The 25040-nt window shown below is 43.0% G+C and overlaps 1 protein-coding gene and 1 long non-coding RNA gene across 6 annotated transcripts in view; one reads left to right on the forward strand and one right to left on the reverse strand.

The window, feature by feature from the left end:
* Window positions 1-25040, forward strand: part of Ptprg (protein tyrosine phosphatase receptor type G) — a 707393-nt gene that overhangs the window by 635374 nt on the left and 46979 nt on the right. For 2 of the 4 annotated variants that reach the window (XM_078038562.1, XM_078038564.1), the window contains 2 exons: window positions 8940-9026; window positions 21429-21520. In XM_078038562.1, the coding sequence (XP_077894688.1) occupies window positions 8940-9026; window positions 21429-21520 (179 nt within the window). Of the gene's footprint in view, window positions 1-8939; window positions 9027-20717; window positions 20845-21428; window positions 21521-25040 lie in introns of those variants that run through there. The other 2 variants (XM_040289640.2, XM_078038563.1) reach the window with 2 other exon arrangements.
* Window positions 1-25040, reverse strand: part of LOC120891400 (uncharacterized) — a 53397-nt gene that overhangs the window by 1398 nt on the left and 26959 nt on the right. Inside the window, exon 5 of one of the 2 annotated variants that reach the window (XR_013434500.1) lies at window positions 19496-19722. The exons of the other annotated variant lie outside the window; for it this stretch is intronic. This is a non-coding gene — a long non-coding RNA (uncharacterized LOC120891400). Of the gene's footprint in view, window positions 1-19495; window positions 19723-25040 lie in introns of those variants that run through there. 2 annotated transcript variants of the gene reach the window in all.

Here is a 25040-nt window from a genome sequence, read left to right on the forward strand (position 1 = left end):
AGCAAGACCCTGTCTCTAAATAAAATATTAAAAAGAGCTTTGGGTGTGGCTCAGTGGTTAAGTGCCTCTGGGTTCAATCTCTAACTCCACCCCCCAAAAAAGGTCCAGGTAAGTCCTAAGATGGCATCACTCAGGAATGACTTACACCATTTGTCCATCCCCAAAATCGGGCCTCTGTGCTTGTTGGGCCTAATCTTAAATTTAATTCTGCCCCAAAATGTGTGTGTGTATGCATGTGTGTCCAAAATGAGTCAGTGCCATTTCCATGAAAACCAGGGACTTAAAACTGGAGAAGGGGTTACAAAGGACCTTCCTGGCCCAGAAAGGAGGCTACTTTAGAATGTTTGGCTCAGTATTTTGATATTTAAGAAATCATAAAGCATTTTGTGCTATTGCATGAGCATGGACCCATTTTCAACCTTTTATTATTTATACAATCCTTAGAAGTCCTGCCATACATTGTGCTGGGCCTGGTGATTCAGGGTTGATGTCCCTTGGCCCTCATAGTCATTGGAAGACATGGATGAGTGTGAAGAGTTTTTGGAAAAGGGCTTCAACCCAGCCTGGAAGATGTAAGCCAAGGGAGGAGCACATAAAGAGGTGACACTGGAGAGAGCCTGGCCTTCTACAAGCAGATGTGGGTCATTGTCACGAGAGCAGAGTGTGGGACAGCAAGGGTCAGATCAGGAAGGCATTGGATGCTACCCAAAAGGATGTATGCCTTGCCATGAGGATGATTGAAAGGCACTGAAGGAGCCCAAGGTACAGGAAGGCAGATCAGAGAGAGGCCTTGCCTCATGTTTAAGGGGGAACATGGGTCCTGAGTCACAGCCTGGATTCAGAGACAGTTTGTACCACACTCATCACCATGTAGCCAGAAAGGGTACATAATTGGAGCTGCCATCCCCAAAGGGGAGCAATTGTTCTAGGAAGGTTAAAAAAAAAAAAAAAACAACTTGCTGACTTGGAGTGTAAAACACAGATACAGATAAAGCACGCAGACAGATATGCTGTGTATTCTTGGTGTTAGTATTGCCTGGGGTTGGGCAATTGGGAAATGATGCCTGAGCAGAGCATTCTGAGAGGTGCCAGTAAAAATCAGCCTCAGATGAAGGCTCCTTCACCAGCTTCAGTTTCCACCTCTGCAAAATAGATTTAAGAAATGTGCCACCCAAGTTCCCACGGGGACCTTGTGTTTGCTGTGGGAAATGCCTCTCCTGGTGCCTGGTAGATGGATGCACAGACATTTGCCACCAGAGCAGATGGAATTCTGGGTCATGAGGTGCGTAAAAGTTTTTAATAAAATGAAATTTACAGTTTTCAAGAAATGCCATCCCTCAAATGTAATCACATTGTGTTACTGTACACAATTTCTAGTAATAGGACCATTCCATAAAACAATAGTCAGGAACTTCTGGAATTTCCTTCCAAGTGTATTCTTTGGAATGCTCAGCTGAACAGAGCATCCTAGAAATTGTGAAAAGTCATCCGTTTAGAGCTAAATATAGTAGAAATGTAGGTTAACCAAGTGAGCAGATTCATTTTGGGCCAAAAAAGGAACGTGTGACAGTCAAGTTAATGAAGTTGGTTTGGGTGATGCTCCTGATGGGGCAAAGGCAATTGCAGAGGAGGACATGCCTGAGTAACTAGGTTGAAGATGTGACCCCAGCCCCCACCTCCACTCGGGGGTAGGACTTTGAAGCCCAGAGGGCAGCCTCGTGAATTCAGAGCTGGCTGTATTGAGTTTACTCCATCAGCCCCTGCAGAAGACCCGTGGCCCTACTGCACACCCTCTCAAAGACTGATGGGGCTCTGAGGTCCTCCACGGTGGCTCCTCTGCTGGGAATGTGTGGCCCCCACATTGCAGCTGGCTCTCGACTCCTGGGCCTGGGAGTGGACATTTTGCTCTCATTCACACATCACTAGCTCCAGATGGCCACACACCTAGGGATACCAGATGAGGTAGGAGAGTGCCCGGTGTTTGGGAAGCACTGCAGCAGAGAGCCTTAAACACTGAGGCCCATTGACGTCACTGCATTCAGTGTGTTTCCTGAAAGTGACCATGTTGGGGGCCAGTCATTAATCTCCTTATTTCATACATGGTCAGAACCCAAAAGTATGGGTACAAATCTCAGGTATTCCTATATCTGAGAGATTTCAGGCAGAGAGTCCCCTGGGGGACTATTTGAGCATTATTTTGACAGGTAGCAATGTGGGTCTATAGGAAGAAATGGATTTTCTTTAATTTTTTATTCTTTTTAGGTATATGTGGCAGTGGAGTGTATTTTAACATATCATAGATGCATGGAGTATAGCTTATTCTAATCATTCATTCTACTCTTTACTGTTCCCATTCCCCCCACTTCCCTTCATTCCCCTTTGTCTAATCCAGTGAACTTCTGTTCCCCCTCCTCCTCATTGTGTTAGCATCTGCATATTAGAGAACATTTGGTCTTTGATTTGTTGGGATTGGCTTATTTCCCTTAGCATAATGCCTCCAGTTCCTTTCATTTATCAGCAAATGCCATGATTTCATTCTTCTTTATGGCTAACTAATATTCTATTGTTCTACCACATTTTCTTTGTCCATTCACCTGTTGAAGGAACCAACCTAGGTGCCCATCACTTAGCTATTGTGAATAGAGCTGCTATAAACATTAATGTGGCTGCATCACTGTTATGTGCTGATTTTAAGTCCTTTGGGTATACCAAGGAATTGGATAACTAGGTCAAATGGTGGTTCCATTCCAAGTTTGTTAAGGAATCTCCATACTTCTTTCCAGATGGGTTGCACCAGTTTGCAGTCCCACCAACACTGTAGGAGGGTACTCTTCCCCCAGAGAAATAATGTATTTTCTAATACTTTGGGCAGGGATGTTACAGGTAGCCTGCTGCATTTGTCTTTTGAATGGTCCTTGCAAAGGTCTACCTTGAAGAGATGTAGGATCCAGAATCCATAATGAGGAAGAAGTTTCAGTGAAGCTAGGAAGAAATGTGGTGGGTAGCTAATAAAAATAAAATAAACAAACAGTTAAAAGTGTTTGCCTCATTCTGCAAATACTGCCCTGTTGTGTGCCTGGTAAATATTGTAGTCTACCTCAGTCATGCAATGTTTCCAAGCTATTGCAAATGATTCAGAGCAATTAGAAAGCATTCAGAGCTCTTAAAAATGAAGAAGAAGTCAACTCAGTAGTTTCTGAAGTGTGCCGTTGTGGCCTTACTATTCAAGATGGTAACCATACACCTTCTAAATTAATAGAAAGCATATTCCAAGAGTTGGATCCCCTGCCTTATGAAGACAAGCTGTTTCTGTGGCATTAATGTTCCTGAAAACACTTGGAGCTGCGTAGCTGCTGCCACTCAGAGATGAAAGTTCCTTTTTGATCTGCTTTCATAATTTGAGGTAGATCCTGGTAGAGGAGCTAAGTGCCTGGCGTACACGCCATGTGCTTGAGTATTCATTACCAGCATGCTGTAGAAGAGTTTTAGCTGCTATGAAAAGGGCATTTGTGTGCACTTAGAATTATGCAGTTTGCAAAGATTTTTTTTTGTTGTTTTTTCCTGGAACCCTAAAGGAAGTTGCATCCAAGGTAGCTCTTTTCCTTATGGTGAGCCAAGTTGTGCCTTTGAAGTGGCTTTGTACATCTTAAGACCTGGCTAGCCAAAAACCTTCGATTGAATTTTCACCATCCTAGACCTGTGTTTAGCAGATAATATTCCCACCTAATTGGCATGCATATCTTAGGAAGTGGTTAGTATTATGTCCATTTTGCACATTGGAAGATTAATGCTTGGTAAAATAAGGTGATATGCCCAAATCGCAGTATTAATCTCTGGATCCTGGGCTTGAACTCAACTAGTCTGATTTTTTCCTCGCCCGCTATCTTTCCCATCACATTATCTTGCCTCAGATGAGGGAGTAGCATGCCTGGGGGAAAGCATTCGGCATTCGCTTCATTCCACAGCCAGCTCCAGTTGTTTGTGTTCGCCTGTCAAAAAGATGCTGCAGGAGTTTGGAAGGCTGGATTGCAAGTTCAAAACCTGTCTGAGGAGCTGGGATTGTGGCTCAGTGGCAGAGCCCTTGCCTGGAAAGTATGAGGCATTGGGTTTGATCCTCAGCACCACATCAAAATAAATAAATAAATTAAATAAATGTATTGTGTCCATCCACAGCTTTAAAAAAATAAAAGTTAAAAAAAAAAAAAGGTGCCTGTCTCAGCACTCTAGCAAGGCCCTAAACAACTTAGCCCTGTCTCAAAAATAAAAAGGTTGGGATGTGGCTCAGTGGTTAAGTATCTCTGGATTCCATCCCTGGTTACCCGCCCCCCCCCCAAAAAAAAAAAAAATCCCTGCAGGAAGATGAACTCACTCCTGCGCCACCTTCTCATTGTGGTGGTCACCAGTATGTACTTGGGGTTTAGAATTGCCAAGATCAGTGGAAGAAAACCTCAGGGACCAACTATGTCCTTAGGTATTCTGGAAGCTAAATAAGGATGTATCTACTCAGTGACATCTTCATTAGTCTGAGAAGGTTTTGATGTTGTATAATATAACCTGTTTGGTCTCAGTTCCAGCTGATCAGTTTCCTTGATGATAAATTTAGTATCTTATTAACCATAACTTGGAAAAGGACTTCCCAAAAGCATAAACCAGCTTTACCTTTCACATAAGTATGAGCTAACTACATGGGTCCTGGGACAGAGAACTGGAAACTCTATGTGGAAATTGTAATATCTGACACCAAGTTTTTTAAAATTTGATAACAGAAAGGTTGCATGCTCTGAGCAAGGTAGTGCACACATGTAATCCCGGCTACTCTGGAAATCACGGCAGGAGGATTGCAAGATCCAGGCCAGCCTGGGCAGCCTTGAGGTACCCTGTTCCCCCCCAAAAAAAGTTTCATGCTCTACTATGATCCGGAAAATGCACGTCCCACTTGAGCCATCTGTAAATCTGACAAAAATCCATCAACACCAGGTTAGCCACACGAGCCCATAGAAAAGGGTTTCTTTTAGTCGAAGTCCCTTCTTTAGACTTTTAGGGAGTTTTGTTATGCATGGTGCCTCTTCATTAGGAATGCTGTTTGTGAACACAAGTGAGTTCTGTTGACACTGCAATTTTTTTTCTTTCCTGGATGTTCAGTGGGAGACGGAGTGTAATAAATATGAAGGGATACAAACCGCAAATGTGTGGGGGATTCGTGTGGGCATAACAGAGACTTGGGCAAACAGATGCTCGAGGAAGTGGAGTGTGGGCATGTGGTGACACGCCTCTCGGGCCCGAAGGATGACTGACCACAGTGCCTCACTGGAACGAAGATCCCTCCTGTATTCCCACAGTAGCAGCAGCGACACCCATCTGCTCTGTGGCTGAAAATTCAAACGTCGGCTTGCTGATGAAGGGGTCTGGATTAGATGTTTCCTCCCATTCCACCCCAGGAAAGCCTGATTATTCTTCATTTGCATACAGTGCAATAAGAATGGCTTTCCCTAAGCAGGTGACATTGGAGGGATAGCAAAGGGGAAACGCTGCTAATAGAAATCACTAGTGATGGTTGAATTAACACAAAGCACGTGCTATGTTACTGAATCTTGGAGCAGCCACGGGCGGTGACAAGCCATCAGGGAGCCCTTCACCCCTGTCCCCCTAGAGAGATGTAGGTCATTTCTCCTTCTGGGAAGGTTTTGGAGTTCCTCGAGCCTGGGGTTTTGTATTGTGTGGCTGGCCTGTTTAGTCCTCCCTTTGTTCATTCATCCACCACTTTTTATGAATCTCGTTGTGCCAGGCACCGGAGGAGATTCATTTGAGGGACCCTTTCTTGCGGGGGGTTATATGTATAGCTTGAAGGAGTAGATGAGTAAGTAAATAAAGATCATCCCAAATAAAGGTCAAAAACTCCAAACCAGTGGTCTCCCAGCCAGTTTTATTCAGCTGATCATTTTAAGTTTTGAATTATTTTAGAAATAAGACTCGACTTGAAAGCCCAGCTTTGAGGGTTCATTTGGCAAATCAGAAGGTCAGGCAACATAGTCCTCATTGCCCCTTCTGGCACTGTTGGGCTGGCTGGAGCAGAGTGTGTGGCCCCTTTGCAGGGGACACTGGTTCTTCAGTCTGCCAGCCTCTGCCCTCACTGCTCTTTGACACCTGGCCCCTGTGGGTGGTTACATTCGACTCACCTGGCTGCCGTGGTGATAAGGGAAACCATGTGCTCCTGGATGTTAACTACAGCCAGAGTGTGGTGGGAAGGAGTGGGAGTCAGGGAGGGCTTCTTGGAGGAGTGGCTGTTTGGGTTTTGACTTTTGCAGAACAAAGAAAAAGGACAAATGTTTAGTCAGGCAGCTGTGAGCAATGACCTGGAAGCACTCAGTCCTGGCACATTGAATATCACCAGGGGCCAAACTCCTCTAGACGCCCTTCCTCTATGCAAAGCAAAGGCTACTTCCACAAGAATGATCGGGATCTTTTCCAGGGGATTCTGTGCGTACACAGGCACAGGGTTTTCAGTTCCAGTTGCCCAGTGTCATCTTGTGCTGAGAGAATAAGAATGGAAAGGTAGGTCTTCGTAAAACTGTTTTCATGTTGAGAAAGATCAGACTTTCTAAGAATAACTTTTGGTGGCTTTACGTGATCACGTCTATCTTTTCAGCATAAGACTTCATTCAGTGACCCATGGATGTACTGGGCATCTCCCCTTCCAACTCTCTGCCCCACTTTTAAAATCAGTGGCTGCCTGTGCAACCCCTCTCTTCCTGGAACTTGAACTTGTGGCCATATTTCAAGACCCTTTTTTTTTTTTTAAATCATTAGAAATAATTTTTTACCATTCAGCTCTTCAAAGCCTGATAATGTGTCAAGTCAGTAAGGAGAACTAGAGCACAGTTTATGATGCCAGAAGATGGCTTGCTCGGAGGGTTTGGGTTTGTGATGACACTGGTGTTAAACTGTCTTGCTCTGAGATGCTAACCAGAATGGGGGAGGGGAGCCTTGGAGGTCCCCAGCTGTTCCAGGAGATGGCTCCTTTTTTTTTTTCCTCCATACACATGTGCACGGAGATTGCGGCAGCTAATGCCACAGATCCCAGGCAACTTTTTGCTCAGTAACTGTTTCCCAAATGGCTACTGGGGGCCTTTCAGAATTCAAGAGAGCTGTCAGTTGTTATAGTAACCGGCCCCCTGCTGTCGAGTTGGCCCTGAGATGCCAGTGGAAGCTCTTGGAACAGGCTAGCACACAGTCATTAGACAAAAGCAGGGCAGGAGACACAGCTGAAGGCTGCTGTTTAAACATAGCTCCATGATACTTAAAAGACTGGACCCACTCTCTTAGGGAAGATGGATAACATTCTTGAAGCAAGCTCACTTTTCAGGAAAGGGGAAACTCCCTGGATGTTGTGTGGTGAGCAGCCACCGCTTTGAATTTCTCAGAATCCCATGCCTTCTCTCCCAGGGTTGATGGTTCACATTTGCTCAGGTAGCCCCCGTGATCATTAGCTATTGATGGTGTGGCATTTGCTTCTCCGCGAAGTGTTGTCAGTTTGCGGGTGGTGGTTTGAAGCGCCTGTGATTGTATGTGAGGAAAAGCTGCGGAGATAGCCGGCTCCGCTCCAAAACTCCCGAAAGAGTGAATCTGGCAGAATTCAGAGTAGGGCTAAGGGTTGAGAAAAAGTCTAAATATTTGAGGAAGCTGCAAATTTCAAGTTTTTATGAAAATTTGTAAAAACATTCCAACACACTCGTGATTTCTTCAGATTAATGTTCGGAGCCACACAGCATATCCGTGACGTTTAGGGGGACAGTGGTGTAGTTCCGGAATGTTCTCAACAGAGGGAGACAAGAAGTTCTGAGTTACAGCAGTCCCTCCCCCTTTGTAGTCATACTCCCAAGTTTTGGCTTCTCCAAATTCTGGTGCCTGTGCCAAGTGCTTTTACCCCATGCACAATTAATAATTATCAAAGAAAGGAAAACATTTATGAAGGGAAAAAAACCTAATATGGAGTAACTAGAGGCTGTTTGTTCCTCGAAGTGAAAAGCTGCTAAACAGCAAGAAGTGACTCAATATTGCATCTACCTACCTGATGCAAGATTCAGCAGAGCATCCAAAAAACAGAGCATCCATTATAGCTGATGAACTTGGAGAAAGAATAGGAATTATTGTAATGTGAAATCCTATAGCCCAGGTGGTTTGGGGTATCAAGTATAATTGAACAGACACTTTCAGGTATTCTGTGGAATATGTACTTCTTTCAAAGTCTGTAGCTCAGTGTCATATGCTATGGTTATTTAAATTTTAAAGGGAAACTAAATATAGGATTTTATATATAGTAATATCTTGCCAATTGCTGTCCCCATCTCCCTGAGATGCGTCCCTTATGTATTCTACAATCTGTATTGTGAATCTGGAAGGTGGCCAGAGACGACAGGAACGCATGGGGAAAAGATGAAACCCCAGACCACTGGTCTAATGGTATGAAATTGAGAGGGAACCGTAGCAGGAAGGAGGCCCAAATGGTCCCCAGGAGATTCCGGCAAGGTTCTGTTCATTCCCATGGAATTCTGAGCCATCCTGTTAGCCAGGGCAGCTGCCAAAGGTGGAAGAGGAGGTCTCTGAACGACATGGTCATGATGGTACTATCCTTGCCTCTGTTAATACCAGGATAATGCTGCCTGGTATTAACATAGATAAGATGGATATTAGAGCAAAGATAGATAAGATAAGATGCTATTAGAGCAAAGTTTGCATTTCACATTTCTGTCTCAGCATCAGAGATCTTCCTCAAACACACCATCTTTGTCAGCTTCCTCCTTCGGTGGGGGGAATCCCAAGGAGGCCTGAAAACCAGGATCTTGGTGTAAGAGAGAAGGGGAGGGCCTGTGTGGGGCTTATAGTGGCTGACTGGAAATACTGTCTTCTACACCTGTTCTCTTTTGTTTTTGTCTATTTAGAGGGTGTAACAAAATAAAGTCCAAGGGCTTTCCCAGACGTTTCCATGAAGTGCCTTCTTCTGGGGAGAGAGGAGAGAAGGGGAGCAGGTGAGGGGCGGTCAAGCTTAATGGGGGTCTTGATGGCTGGGACTGGCTTGTGGAATTTTTGTTTTGTTGCCTTGGGGATTCAAGTCTTCTAGCTGAAACTCCCCTGTTGTATTCCAACCCTTGAAAGTAAGCCTTGTAAATATGAGCTCAGCCTGCCGGTAGCTGGTAGCAGTAGAGTAATGCGTGCGCTTGCTTCACTTTGTTTGGCAGTGGCGGGGGGTGTCTCTAGACGGGTATATCCTGGGGTGCCCTGTGTTTGTGTGTCTGTGTGTGCTGCATCCATTTTCTTTCCAAATTTTCAGATGTTTGCATGTTTGAGAGCTATTTTTAGTTTTTAAAAATGCATGTATTTAGCTGTATAAGAGAAAAATATCTTTTTGAAACCTGAATTTATTCATAAGTAAGGAATGAAGAGTAGGAAGGGGGGGAGAGGGAAGCAAATGTGTGTGCTTTTTCATAAGAAGGCTGAACACTTTTTTATAAGCAAAAGTGCATGTGTTCTAGACAGTTTGAATACTTTGAAAATTCGTTGTCCTGGAGAGACTTACAACAAATGTTAAGAAGTCATGAATTCATGATCTTACTACACTTGAGTCTCTTGATAATATTTATGTAAGGCTTATCTTAGGCAAACTGTATACTATTAATATGATAATCTTTTAATATTGATAAGTAGGCTAATTCACTAGTATTATGTCATGAGTAGTATCTTTACTTTCAATTTAGAGGACTTACATTTGGAATTTTACATGGATGATTTATGTCCACTGGTAGTAGATAAATCAGAATATTGAGACAAAATTTCTATGCATTATAATCAGATATATCTATGATATTTGAGACCATATAATAAAGGAATTGTGACAGATTAATGAGAAAGTCCATGACCTATCTTCTTTCAAACAGTACAGTGCAGTTTTGGCTTTATAGAGAAGGAGTGAATGATTACTGGCCCGGGTAATGTAACTATTTTATTATGTTTACTTATTTCTAGGACATTTTCAAAATGGAAGGATAAAAACTTTAATAGGTACCCCTTCCCTTTTATAGCTTTAGATTCAAAGAGTTCCTTTTTTGGGGGGGGGTACCAGGGATTGAACCCAGGGACAGTTGGGCCTGGGATGTGGCTCAGTGGTTTTTTTTATATTTTATTGAGAAGGTCTCACTGAGTTGCTTAGGACCTAACTTGCTAAGGCTGGCTTTGAACTCATGATCCTCCTGCCTCGGCCTCCTGAGCCACTGGGATTACAGGCGTGCACCACCGAGCCCAGCTATGCAAAGAGCTCATCTTAAGAAAGGGACTCTTGAATATCACTTGAATGTTTTATACTTAGTCCATTATAAGGTGCCTTTTTTTTTTCACTGTAGCATCAATAAACGGCATGATTTCATGATTTCTAAGATACATGCCCATTCAATCTCTCCAGAAACGATGCTGTAGCCTGCAAGACTACCTCACTTATGTACCTGGCCCCCAGTGTGGGACTGCGCTTGTTATGGTCACACTGCAAATTGTAAGAGACTTGGTGACAGCTTCTGTTATAGGGCACTTGGTCTCCTGAGTGAGAGAAGAACAGGTCAGCTTCAGCTGGGTCTAGGAGCTGGGAACCATCCTGGGAAGCTATGAGTATTTAAAGAAACCCTCTGGCTATGGATCACGCCGGTTAGTGCACTTTGGTTTGCAGGGTGGTAGCTACGAAAGGCAGGCTTTGCCTGTGCTTCCACCTAGCTGTTCCACCTCCTGGCTTTATACCACAAAGTCTGTTACAGAGCCTCAATTTCCTCATCTGGAAGATGGGTCTCCTGATAGCTCCTTTTTCTAGGATTGTCATGAATATTAAATGAGGTAGCATATACAAAAGGTTTAGTGTACAGATTACATCACCCTGTTGAGAAGATGAGGAAACAGGCTCTATAAAGGTAAGGCAAGACGACCTGCTTAGGTGGCTGAGCCTGTTCCTCCCTGCTCCATCCTAGGGTTGCTCCTCCATGAGGAAGTGATGAATAGAGATCCAGGGGTCCAAAGTCTCTGTTCTTCCTGTCCTGGCCACTCTGCCATGCTCTGTCCCTCCAAAAGCTACAATTCCATGTACCTTCAACCACCAGCCCACGCCCCGCTCTGTCCTGTCCTACTGTGTCCCATGGTGCTCTGGGTGCTGCCTGCTGACCCAGCTCTCCCTTGCTGCCCATCTGTGATAGCCTTCTGGAGGGCGGAAGCCCCACTAAAGCCTGGCTTCTGTGGGAGCTGGAATGGACCAGGGCAGTGCTTCCCTCAGACTCTGTGTCCCACCTGTGCCCCCTCTCTCCCTCTCATTTCCTCCCTTGGCCTGCATATGCATCCAAAATGCAGCCAGGAGTGGGAGGAAAAGCCCCCCAAAATGCCTGAAATAGAACCCTCCAAACAGCTGCAAGAGCTATTGGAGCTCCTGCTCTGGAACTTACCTCTCTCCTCCGCGGCACTCAGTAGCCCTTGATGTGGCAGGAGAGGGAACCCTGGGTGCCCATTAAGTCGCAGGGTAGAGAGGATTGCTCAAAGCTTAAGAGGGGAGAGCTGATGACTCTCTCAGAAAGGTGAGGACGAAAGTATAAAAATCGGAGCCCAGTGTTCAAGTTTTCAAAAAAGCCAATTTAAATTTTGAAGAGGTAATATTGACACAGTTCAAAACCAAAAAGCTTAATCATATACACTTCTTCTCTCCAGCCCGTTGCCGACCCACACTGTTCCTCCCCCCTCCCAGAGAGGTAGCCACTAGTGCTAGTCAGTCAGCTGTTCTTCCCAGAATTCTCTTACACAGGAACAAATATAATATCCCTTTTGTCCCCTTTGACACAGTAAAATACTGCATATTCTACCATGCCCCTTACTTTTTCTTTTTTTCTACTTTAACATGATTTTCTCTCTCTACATATATAATTGGCTTATTCTCAATTCAGAAGCATGGATTTTTTTTTTCCAGTATAGATGAGTCATGGTTTTTGTTTGTTTGGTACCAGGGATTGAACCCAGGGGTGCTTAACCACTGGGCCACATCCCCAGCCCTTTTTTATATTTTATTTAGAGACAGGGCTTCATGAGTTGCTTAATGGCCTTGCTAAGTTGCTGAGGCCGGCCTCCAACTCGCAATCCTCCTGCCTCTGCCTCCCAAGCTTCTGGGATTACAGGTGTGTGCCACCATGCCCAGCATATCGTGATTTCTTTAAGCAGTCCCCAAGGCTGTATTTGACGTTGTTTCCATTCTTTTGCTATCACAGACAATATTACAGTGAATAACTTTGTTTAGGTCATACTGCCAGTGGATACATGTAAATGCAGGGTGAATTCAGTAGATTGGCAGTATCACAGGATGGGTACGCTGTAACATGGGTGATGTCATTTTGACCTCCGTGGTGGGATACCCATGGATTCCTGTTCCAGTTACAGCCTGTTCCTTTACAGCCTCCCAAACAGTGTGCTGGCTGTTTTTTCCTAACTTCATCTATGAAAAAGAGGTGGTATCCTCCTATAGTTCTAATGTGCTGCCTTTTAAGGGAGGTTGAACTATTTGTTTTTCTATAAAATTTGCTTATGTCTTTAACTTATTTTTCCTTTGTATTGTTGGTCTCTAATTAAGAGAGTCTCTATTAGTAATATGGATTGCAAATATTTTTCCCCAATTAGTACTTTCTTTTTAACTATGTTGATACTCCTTTGATTTTTATATTATCGAATGTATCTATATTTTTACTTCTGTTTTCCAAATTTTGAGTTAGTTAGAAAGTGTCTCCAATTCCAGGGTTGTTGGTTTTTTTGTTTTTTTTTTAATATTTTTTACGGGTTCAAGTTTTAATAGTAAATTCTGAAAACATTGGAATTTAATCTGGTCGATAGTGTGATCAACATTCTCCCCCACCCTTGGTAGTCCCAAATATTTCAGGAATACACTAGTAAGATACTATTTAGTAAAGAGGCACATGGTAACTTAATAATTCTTAAAATAACACTTTTATAGCAAATCAGTTCATCATGATGGTAATGAAATAAGCAGTTGCCAAAAGGCTTTTCCCAGACCATTTAGATTATAAATACTGAAGAATAATGTGCAGTAAATAAAATGAGAATTCATTTTCTACCTCCTCCCCAAAATGAGTTGGGCCATTGCATGAGCATGACTGTTCCCAAGTCAGTGGGTGTTGCATCTGTGCCCTTAGCACAATGGCAGATGGGACAGAGCCTCAGTCCAGATGTTCAGAACGTTCCAGGCTCAGGTCCAAAGGGTGAGGTGGCTGCTCAAAGCCCCAGATGTCAAGCCATCTTTTCTAGGTGACTCCTGGGGGCCTTGGGAAATACCCTGCAGGGCTCACTTCTTGAAGCCAGCTGCGGTACAAAACTTGTTAGGGTTCTTGTCAAAATGTGGCTTAAAAAGTGGCCTCTGCTTTCTGATCTACTGAAAAGTGTTGCTTCGACTTCAGTCATTCCTACCTATCTTCAAAGAATTTCTGGGCTAAGCTCATGTTTAAGAAGAGAGTTCATTGTCTTGACCACTTTCATGTCTACTGTGAATCTTCTCCCACCTTCATAAAGACATTAATGACAGGCAGCCTGAATCACCCAAAACAATTCTCACTGCGGAAACCAGATTTTTATCACTTCCACCTACAGCAGGAGTTGCCTGGCACACTTCTCTACCCAAGTGAAATCCAAAATATCTGGAAACATTTTTCTCCTCATTTAATATCTGCATCCCCAACCACACCACCATCCATCTGTCTGAGGATGTCATTCTTTTTTCTCTCCCTTTCTGGCTTTCCTCCCCTCCTCCTATCTGAGAAGCCCTACTTACCCAAGCTGTGACAACCATGTGCCCCAGGATTTCCAGGAAAGCCCTGATGTGAAGCACTCTGTTAGATTATCCTCAGAAGTGCAGTCCCGTTTGTCAATCTCAAGTCCCCTTTTATGGTTTGGAAAATCTGCCAAACAGAAGTACGTTTTGATTTCTGAATTTGTCTTTTTGGAAGATCCCTTCTGAGGAGACACCACCAGTGTAAACTGAGTGGTATAAACTGAATCACTTAACTTGCAGTACAGAAAACTCAACAGCAAGCAAGTTGTTGTGTATGAAAGATCTCAACTTAGAACTTACGTTGGGCTCCTTTCCAAGTGGAACCCCAGAGTCACTTCAGGCAGATAGACACTCCTGTCTGAGGGAAAGCCCAACGATGCTCACAGCCTTCTCCTCCTCACTGTCGCTTAAATGTTTTGCCCTGATAAATCAACCATGTCTTTTTAACACAGTTCTCAATCATCTTCCTTGAAGGCACATGAGCGTTTCCACCTTTCTGTGTCTGAGTGGCTCTTATTCATACAACAGAGCCATTTGCAAAAGTAATGTGATTTCTGTTCTTGACAGCACAAGAATAAATGGGATGATTAGCGGACGTGCCACTGTCAATTTAAATGACAGTCTATAGATCAGTTAGGATTGCTTGATTAATGTTCATCAGCCACTCAGCCAACTGCCCGCTGTAGTCTGCAATTAGAATTTGAAGCTGCATGCTGCTAATAAGCGCCTTTTGTGATTATCAAACCATTGAGCTTAGTTTGAAGATAGTGACTTGACTTCTAACCCTGTCAACAGTTGGTTTGTTCATGGGTCTGAGTTTTCACACAAGTCTGGAAACTGGGTGAAGATCCTCCTCCCAGCCCGGGCCCTAAACAGTCAGTGTTGATGGAGAACAGTGTTGTTAGGCTAAGCCAGGGACCCAGGATAGGACTAGTTGGACATCTCACACTTGTTGAAAAGAAGTCGATAGACCTTGAAAGCCCCTTGTCATCAAAGCAGTTTTGGATGCCGACTCTCAGAGGAGCTTTGTGATAAACAGGAACCTTGAGTGGAATTCAAGACCTTTCTGGACTCGGTGTCAGCATTTTGCTTGTGTAAGTCTTGGTTACAGGGTCAGAGATTTAAAAGAGATTAGTTCTGCGAAAATGGTTAACCCGTATCAGAAACTGTCTGAACAGGTCCTGGAAAAACAAACAGAAAGGCAAAGTTTTTGTGTAGAAATTTGGTCATTCTGGGTGTTAATGCCTTAAGAAAGAAATGGGGGAGGGCATTGAAGTCATGAGATTTTCGGGTTATCTTTATTGTTTGAAGGATAAGCCTCTTGAACTGGAATATGTATTAATACTTACAAAGCACTATCAGAGCAGATGTGTGTATGTGCATGTGCGTGATTAGTTAAGAGCACCAGTTAAACCCCCAGACCCTGTCGTGTGCTGGCGGTGTGTGTGTGTGTGTGTGTGTGTGTGTGTGTGTGTGTGTGTGTGTGTGTGTTTCAGGGACTTGAAATTAACAGCTAATTTGGGTGGATGCTTCCTGCATCCTCATTAGAAGATGCATTCTGCCTTGTAAAGAGTCAAATTTTTTGTTGCTGTTTCTGGAAAGCTCTCCATCCTCAAGTATCTTCTTTATTTGAAAGGATAGAAAGTTATTTCGAGGAATTTCAGTCCAGGAGCAAATGCTCATGACTGTAAGACCATAAGTCTCCCATGTCCTGTGGGCTTTTAGAAGGTAGATTCATACATCCATGCACAGTCCTACCATGAGGCCACGGCCCATCCTCCACATCTCCCCACATGGGTGGGGTGTGGGCTGGGAACCAAGGGAGCCACTAGCCTGAATCCATCAGCTGTGGCAGAGGATGCTATACACACACTCTTGACTTCTAGTTGAACATTTCTTAGAAATATTTTCAAAATATATGTGCTCACATTGGTTTTTTAAGAAGGGATATGAATGAAGAAGAATGTAGGCAGCTTGTTCCCAGTCTACTACTTGAAACTTCCTGTGGAGTCGTGCATAGATCTAACATGTGACCCATCCGTGATCAAGTATCAGATGCTTTCAGGTCGTATGCAGGGGTAAAGTGGAAAGATACATACCATTAAGCAGAAGACCCACTCTGTGCAGCAGGGTGCTCACTCTGTGGGAGGCATGAGAGTGTGCCCAGTTTAGGGACCACAGATTCACGTCACCCACTTCACTTTCATTCTGTCCTGTTGCATTTTAGGAAATAACGTCTTCACAGTGGGCTATTGTCTTTCTCCCATCTGAGCATGTTCCACGGACATTTGATGTCACTCATTCTTTCTTGGTTGGTACTTTGTTGATGGGGTGGATTTTATAAAAGTCAGGACACTTGGGATTCAGGACATCCTGAACCACTTAAAATTGGAGTAGACACTGACAACTTGAATTCCTTTATAGAAACAAAAATGAATTTTGCTCTGAAAATTATTGCACAAGTATGGTTTCACGGGTAACTTTAGGAGAAAAGGTTTTCATTTAAGAATCATAAGTCTCTTCTGTAACCTGAGAAAAGACATTCTGTGTGGGTAGCATAACTGATTGCTCTAACTTGAGAGATTGCCATCCTGATTCTGAAAACTCGGGTTCTAACAGGAGAGGAGCAGAAGATCTTGAAATTCCTATTCAACTTCTACAACTTTTCTTTCTGTATTTGAGATCTTTATATTAATACCCTTCAAGTCTTGATGTCTGCAGGATCCCATATTGGATGAGAAACAAATTCTCGTTTGCCTTTTTTGGGCACTTTAATGGTATCAGATGCTTTCCAGATTTTTTTCCAAATGGCTTCTTGGTGGCAGTGCTGGAGATTCTCAGGAATCATATTCTCTTTGTCACAGTCATTTTGAACCAGGAACAGTACACACCAGACTCCTTGGGAGTGGGGGGTTCAGAATACATAGGGCTGTGCCCATCCCCCAGGCCTACTCTGCTAGAACCACCAGGAGTGGAGCTCAGCCTACATGAATATTAGGAGGATCATGAGTTCAAAGCCAACCTCAGCAATTTAGGCATTTAGCAATTCAGTGAGACTCTCTCTCTAAATAAAATATTAAAAAGGGCTGGGGAGGTGGCTCAGTGGTTAAGCACCTCTGGGTTCAATCCTCAGTACCCAAAAATAAAAACTCCCTCAACCAAAGACAGATGTTCTGCTGGTTAAATAACCCCTGCTTGACTGAAACTTGGATGTGGGAGAGATTGATTATTAGGATCCTAAAAACTTCAATTGTGAAACTCAACATCAGAAAAACATATAGTGCAATTATCGGTTAGGGAAAGCAGAAGAAAACTAATTTGGGTACTGAATAGGGCAGTCAGGGTCAATGAAATTAATGTTGCCTGACCTCAGTTCCCTAAAGGGGACAGAAAGTACCCTGGAGGGATGGGAAGTTAAAAAAAAAAAACAAAAAAAAAAAAACAAAAAAAAAACAAGCTATAAATATAGAATGCATACTGGAGACCCTTTGGATTACACCTTGTTAAACTTATAAATGCATTTCTTTGTTCCAAACATGATCTATTTCATCATTTCCCCCTTGGTGGTTTAGTTTTTGGTGCTGGGAATAGAACCCAAGGCCTCGTGCATGCCAGGCTAGCACCTTCCCCCCCAGCCATATCCTGAGCCCCATCATTTTCCCTGTTGATGATACTTTCGTAAACGTGCTCACTGGAAGTAAGGATCATTTTAGACAATTGCTCTTGGTGACCCAGGAACTTGTTTCACTTGAAGGAACTTCTAGGGGTAAGCTAGTTGAAAGAGAATTAGATCAAGATAAATAGAAAATTGGAATTCCATGCACACTGGAGCCATTTCAGAAATTCTGTCTCCATTCCTCTGAATTTGGAATTGGAGATAGTACCTGCATGTTGGAACTTGTCACAGGTTAGAAGTTCTAGAGGCACTAAGACTTGTGGATATTTTTCCTGTTCTCCAAAATCCCTTTGTTGGCTCTTTTTTTCTTTCTGTTTTCTTAAGACACTTCTAATGGTCAAGAAACAATTTTTTTCCCCCATGGGACTTCTCAGAAATGAGCAAATTAAAATGCAATGTCCAGCTGCTTTTCTAAAATATTAAACTCGCTGTGGGGAATTGGAACATGCAAAGGGATCATCACAGTGTTGTGGGGTAGTGAAAAACCCTCATCAGTGCCTGGGTCAGAGTGGACCTCTAAGCAATAAATTAAATACCAACATTGTAGTATCTCCATGAAATGGAAGATTAAGAAAACATTAGCAATGAGGATGCCAACTGTATTTGTTATCAAGAAGATGTGTATAGTTCGATTGCACTTTGTTATTAAAAAATTGAAAAAGCAGAAAACAGCCATCTGTCAGAATTTGGGTGACATTACAACAGCAGCCCTCTGATTGATTTCCTAGTTCCATTCTTGTTGCCAAATAATCCGTTCCTCACAGAGCAGCCCAAATGAGGTTTTTAAAAGAGGTGAACCAGAATGTATCCCTCCATGGATGAAAGCTCTCCCTGGCCTTCTATTGCCCTTAGACACCAGCTAAGGCCCTTTGGAGGCTCCTGGCCCTTGCATGATAAGCTCCCACCCTCCTGTCCAGCCTTTTCTGGCTGCCTTTCCATTCCTAGATCTTCTGGCCCTACTTTGCTCCTAGGTGCTGCCACTAGCTGCTGGATCTGCCAGAGTGATCTTCCGTTGTAACTCGAGAGTTCATCCTCCAGCTCCAATGCTGCCTCCTTGGCAGAGTCCCTTCCTTCACCCCATAGTTCTTTTTTTTTTTTTTTAATAGTTTCTGACTATTTGCAAGTATTGGTTTTCAAATTTGTGATTGATTCCTACCCCTGCTGTTTTCTGCAGGAAAACAGGATGGTCATGAGGACAGTGCCTTTTGTCTTTTATCATCCTGGTCTTTATTGCACATGACCAAGGAGCACGCACTCAATAAATGAGGACAAGTGGGGAAGGATATGCCCCCAGTATTAACAGTGATGATCACAAGGAGAGGGATTGGGGGTGATTTTAAGTTTTTTTTTTTCCTTTTGTTCATTCCTGTTTCCTAATTTCTCTGCCAAGTTCATCTGATCCTTATATAAATCTTTATAAATTACTCCAGTGCTTCACCAGGTTTAAGGCAGTGGTTTAGGATTGCAGGCAGTAGAGAATGTTCTCTGCACACCCAGTGTGGTGCAATGGATGCTGAATGAGAGTTTCCTGAATGCATTGAAACCGTCATTCTTACAGAAGCCCTCACCTGCCAAGTTCTGCCTCGAGCTGCCCACCCACGTCTTTTTTATGGGAGGAAAGCGGGCGCAACGTGCAGCAAGGTGCAGATGTACAGAGCTTTGTCTGGGAGTTTCTGACCCTCATCTGCAGTTGTGTGCTTTTTCTCTGGCAATCACAGAGTTATTTTGCTCCAGGGAAAATCCATTATAAACAGCAACACATGGGACACTGGAGTGTGATGTGCTTCAGTACACACTGCTTCCCCCCCCCCCCCCGCCCCCAAAGATAATGTGAATCCTTTCGTTCCACATGTAACTGAGAGACCGGCTGGACTATGTGTCTGTTTTTCCAGAAAATAAACAAAGCTACTGTACTTTAATAGTGACTTGGCCTGCCGTCACGTTATGTTTTAGAAACTGAATAGACATGGTAATTATGGTCTTAAAATAGAAATTATTTTAATAATTTCTGGCCTGGTAAATTGTGTGCCCCTCATTCCAGTGACTTAAGGCACTTTTAGGGGCTACTGAATGGTGAGGCTTTAACTCTTCAAAAGCCGATTTTCCTTAGCTAGACACCAGTCACTTATGGTTCCATCTCACTGTGAAGTCCATGGCCTGTGTTTTCACTTCAGTGGCAGTTTCTGGTTGTCTGTGCTCACTGGGGAGGTGAGTGAGGCAGGAAGGAAACAAAAAAAACTTTATAATTTAGAAACAGAAAAAAACTATTATTTCAAACAACAGAATATGTTTTTGACATGTTTCCATCATTATTCATTTAATGGATGTGGCCACACCAGAGTTCTTTCATGCCCATTTCATACCCATGTAGCTTAAGTCTGGCTAGTGCTAATGCCAAATTTAGGTAAAGATAACTAAGTGAAGAGAGAGAAACTCTTTTCTTAACTGTTTGGATTACAAGTGCCATGTCATTCTTGGAAGAAATCATTGTTCCTCAGCTACAAGAGTGGTCCTGAGTGACATGTGCCAAGAGTTGGTGTTGTTTATGTTCAGGACCCCCTAAGGGTATGGAGGAGGAATCTGGTTTGATTCTAGAAGAGTACCGACATGTACAGTTGGCTCGAGCTACTTTGTCAGAGAATAGCCACCACTTCAGAAAAGCACATTATACTGTCACATTTGATCATTTCCAATTGGAAATGGTTACAATAGCCCAGTAGAAAGTGGAGATGGAGAAATCTGTATGAGCTCTTTTTTTTCTTCTTACCCTCTAATTCCCTTTTTCAACTTTGTAGAAACACAGTATATCCAGCAGAATCATCCCAGAATGCTTTTGATTAGACAAGCAAAGACACTCCAAGGAAAAGTTGACTTACTCTAGTAGTTGAAATTTGGATCCAATACAGAGAAAGAAAAAACAAAAATTGTGTGTGTGTGTGTGTGTGTGTGTGTGTGTAAATGTTGCTTGGTGTGAGACACCAGAGGGGTGGGACAGATCCCAGTGACACAGAGCACCAGAAGGATGCCGCCTGCTTGGCTAAAAGACCCAGCAGTAGGGCCTGCTATTGTAAAGCCCCTCCGCCAGATGAACAGGGACCCTTCTCTGGTCACAATAGCCATTCACGCTGAGCAGCCTCATTAAATATTCAGCCTGTGCTTCCGGCAGCTCATTAGGGCCGCAGTGAGCAGTGACGCGGATGCTGGGAGGCTGAGGGCCAGCCAGCATCGGTGGGCAGAGACTGAGCAGGCTGCCGATGGCTTTTCTGTTTGCTGCCTGTCCTGTGATGACCAGCGTGTGCTCCCTGCTTTGCTTGAAGTACAGGTAAAAAGAAAAATAAGCAGAGGACACTGGAGGGCTTCAGGCCCTTGTCTTAGACGCCATCTAGTAAGGGCCTCAGATTTTGGCATGTCTGCCCACTGGAAGCCCTGTGACCCCTTTAGAGAGCTGTCTGAGGCTTCAAGAGCCTTGGCTTAGCATAAACAATGTGGTGCTTTTGTGGAGTTGGGCTGTTGGATGACTACTACGTGGAGGGCATCTGAGGTGTGGTTTTGAACTTGATGCTAGAGGTTTAGAATAGGTCAAATCTAAAAATAACCTGGGGGTGATCCTGTGGTTTGTGCAGTGAGTATGCCTTGTCCAAGTCAAGTTTTCACATATTGGAGTGGTTGGCTACCAAGTCTTTCCCCTTTTACTCCAGGGCTGGATGTGGCTATGATATAAACGGATATTTATCTGCTTCAGTCCGCTGAATGTTGTGCTGCTTGTGTCTTGCAACTTTCCCATGGGCTTGCCCCCAGGGCTATGAGATGCAGGAAACTGGGGAAATCTGTGAAATAATTAAAAAACCAACTCCAAGTGTGTTTCTCTGATTGCACTATTAATGTGTTTTTCTGTTTTCCTCACAGAAAATGTTTCCAGACCGCTCATTTCTATGTGGAAGATAGCAGTTCACCTCGGGTGGTCCCCAATGAAAGTATTCCTATTATTCCTATTCCGGGTAAGTAGGACACTGCTCTTACTTCCAATGGGTTGTTTTCTCTTTTGTTCTTGGTTTTTGCAGTAGCCATGAAAAAAATATTATTTTTATAACTTTTCAAAGCTTGTGCAGTCAGAGATCCTTAAATAAGGGTAATTAATGCAATTTTAGCTCCTTTTGCATATCAAAACAAAGTAATAAATTCCTCTTTAGAGGAATGCATAACTATGAGTTAATATTAAGCACTGAGGCACCATGTAGGAAAGGAAAGTAACAGTAGAAAAATGTAAATTCATACAAAAATCATTTGTAATCTACTCAGGCTGTCTCATGTGGATGAACAATTTGTGCTTTTATCATAATTCATGATCGTTTTTTAAAATTTTGTTATATATGGCAACAGAATGCATTACAATTCATATTACACATACAGAGCACAATTTTTCATATCTCTGGTTGTACACAAAGTAGAGTCAGATCCTTTGTGTCTTCATACATGTACTTAGGGTAATGAGGACCATAGCATTCCACCGTCTTTCCTACCCCTATGCCTCCTCCCTTCCCCTCCCTCCCCCTTTCTCCTTTGCCCTATCTAGAGTTCATTTAATACTCCCCCCCACAACCCCGCAGCATATTATGAATCAGCATCCTTAAATTAGAGAAATCATTCGGCATTTGGTTTTGGGGATTAGCTAATTTCACTTGGCATTGTATTCACCAGCTCCATCCATTTACCTGCAAATGCCAAGATTTTGTTCTCTTTTAATGCTGAATAATATTCCATTGTGTGTATAGACCACATTTTTTCTTTATCCATTCATCTACTGAAGGGCATCTAGGTTGGTTCCACAGTTTAGCTATCATAAATTGTGCTACTACAACATTGATGTGGCTGTGTCCCTGTAGCATGCTGTTTTTAAGTCCTTTGGGTATAGATGTGATAGTTTTTTAAAGGCAAGTTTTCACCTAAGATTCCTAAATCTGAGAATAATTTCTCTTCATATTGGACGTTTTGGTTCTTGGGATGTGATATGGGAGTCTAGGGATATGTTGTCGGTCTGGTGTGTGTTTCATTTGTCCTCAGGATAAAACACTTGGCTATGTTAGGAGTAGGATTGGTGGGGTATGAGTCCTAGAAAATGCCATAGATACTTAAAAGTTCAGTGGTAGGTTAGTTGTTATAAATAGGATGTGGGCTTCAGAGATCTCACCCACCATTTTTTATGTGGTATCCTTTCCCGTTTGCCAGATTGGAACTTTCTGATGCTGAGTTTCATTATACATCTATTCAGATGTCTTATCCATCTTGACATTTATTACTGCTTTGTAGACAGAGGCCGTGCTTTTATTATGGTGCCACCCTCATCCTGCTTATCTGCCTCATGTCTATATACTTCCACCTAGGAATAGATTTAAAGTTTGCTGTCCCTTCCCTCTAGAATGAGAGCTCTGTAAGGGCAAGTGGATAGATTCTCAGTGCCAGAGTAACACTCTGCACACAGTTAGGCACTCGATTTGATGGATGCATGCATGAATGAGTATCAGCCAAACTTCCTTCAAGTTCTCAAAGGCCAGAGTTGAGAAGCTTTGTTTGCAGAGTATCAGTAGTTGTCATTAGGATAGGGAGCTTAACTGACCTTTTAAGTGTTTATAAATGTTCACTCCTTAAATAATGCTGAGATTGTCTGTGTTTTCCATCCATCCTGGTCAACTCTTCTCATCAAAACTTGTCACAGGGCAAGAAGGAGAACAGAAAAGTCTCATTCCTATCAGACCATTCTGTGGCTGCTCAATGATTGCCATACAAGTGGAGCTAGGTTTTGTGCTACCATGTGGTCCTGTCCATGAACCTTCATCTTTGGGTGGAAATGCCCTCTTACCTTGAGAGGAGAGGAGGCAGACAGGAATAGGGCTTCATCACCATGGGATAAGCCGTTTTGTCCAATCCACCAGATTTGCACAATAATGTGCATATACTTACATGCATATACTCTTGCATCATCTAAAATTTTGACCACTGGGAAGTTTCTGGGAGTCTGGTTTGTTGGATAAATATTGCTGTTGAATAGCTGTGCAATTAAAGTTTTGTTGTTTTTGGTACCAGGGATTGAACCCAGGGGCGTTTAACTACGGGATCATGTCCCAACTCTTTTTATTTTTTGAGACAAGATCTGGCTCACTAAGTTGCTGACGCTGGCTTTCAATTCTCAATCCTCCTGCCTCATCCTCCTGAGCCACTGTGATTATAGGCATATGCCACCACACCTGGCTAAAATCCATTTCTAAAAGGATAAATAGTGAAATACTTCTTGAGTTGTTTTTTCAGTTTTGTTTTGTTTTTTTTAAACACTGGATTAGAAATCACATCACTTAGGCTCTACCATGAATCTTGTGGTCCATGTGTGAACCCCCTGGAGCCTTAGTTTCCAGAATCTATGAAATGAACAGGGTGCTTGCCACCTGTGGCAACTGGAAAGGCCACATGAGATGATGTGTGGACAAGTGCTTGGAAGCATGCACAGCGACAGAAGTGGGAGCTCTCCAAACTTACAGACAGAGTGTTTTCACGGCCGCTGTGTTAAAATCCTCCCTGACTCGAAACTGCACCCACAGGGCATGGCCTGTCTCTAACTGCTTTTCCTTCTTTGGGGCTTTAATCTCCTGCTCACTAGAGTCCTCTGACAATGCCATAAATTCTGCCTGTCTTGCCGCATCTTTTGAGTAGATGTCCTAGGCCAGAAATTACCTTTGAATGTTTTCCTGCTGTATTTGCCAGCTACTGGTTTAATTACCATGTTAAGTACTCAGCAACCCCACACGTCTTTTTCTCCCCTTTCAATGTGAGTTTCTCCTAACTGATACTCACTGATAATATGTGTGAGTGTATGGAAAGAAAATTTCTTTGAATTTTAACTGGTGTTCAGTTGTGCTTCACTTGACTTGGGAGGTGCACTCTTGAAGAAAGGTAACACATTTCTGGAAGTGAGTTACTTTAAATGTTGTACAGCCGTGTGATGTCACAGGGCTCACCCAATGACATCATGAGGTCCATCTTTCTGATTCCTTTCAAGTTTTCCTAGAGGGCAGGGTCATTAATAGGGGCACATCTAGACTAATGAACTGCTGGCAGAGTTACCCGAGTATCCTTTTCTTAAAGAGCTTTCAACTTCACCACAATCTCTTTTTCTTAAGTAAAACCCCCACAGTCCTGTTCAATAGCTATATTCATGAAACATCGTAATTTTATGAAGCACTTTTAACAATCTCTCATCCTATTTATTTTCAGTTTCTTCTGCTTATAGCAGTGCAACTTTGTATAAGAAAATTCAGTGTAAGAAAACTTACACTTAAACACAGTGTTTAACAGTTATTTTCATTCTGCTAAAGCCTTTACCACAGCTTTCTCTCATAGAGACCTTCATGGGGTCATTTAGAATGCTTTACCTTAGTAGTCCATTGTTATGATTCTAAAAATAGTGAGAGACTTATAGAGCTTATATAGAATGCTTATTCTTATCTCTCCTTTTCACTACAGTCCTGG

This window comes from Ictidomys tridecemlineatus, chromosome 2 (assembly GCF_052094955.1).
Source record: "Ictidomys tridecemlineatus isolate mIctTri1 chromosome 2, mIctTri1.hap1, whole genome shotgun sequence".
Taxonomy (NCBI): Eukaryota; Metazoa; Chordata; class Mammalia; order Rodentia; family Sciuridae; genus Ictidomys; species Ictidomys tridecemlineatus.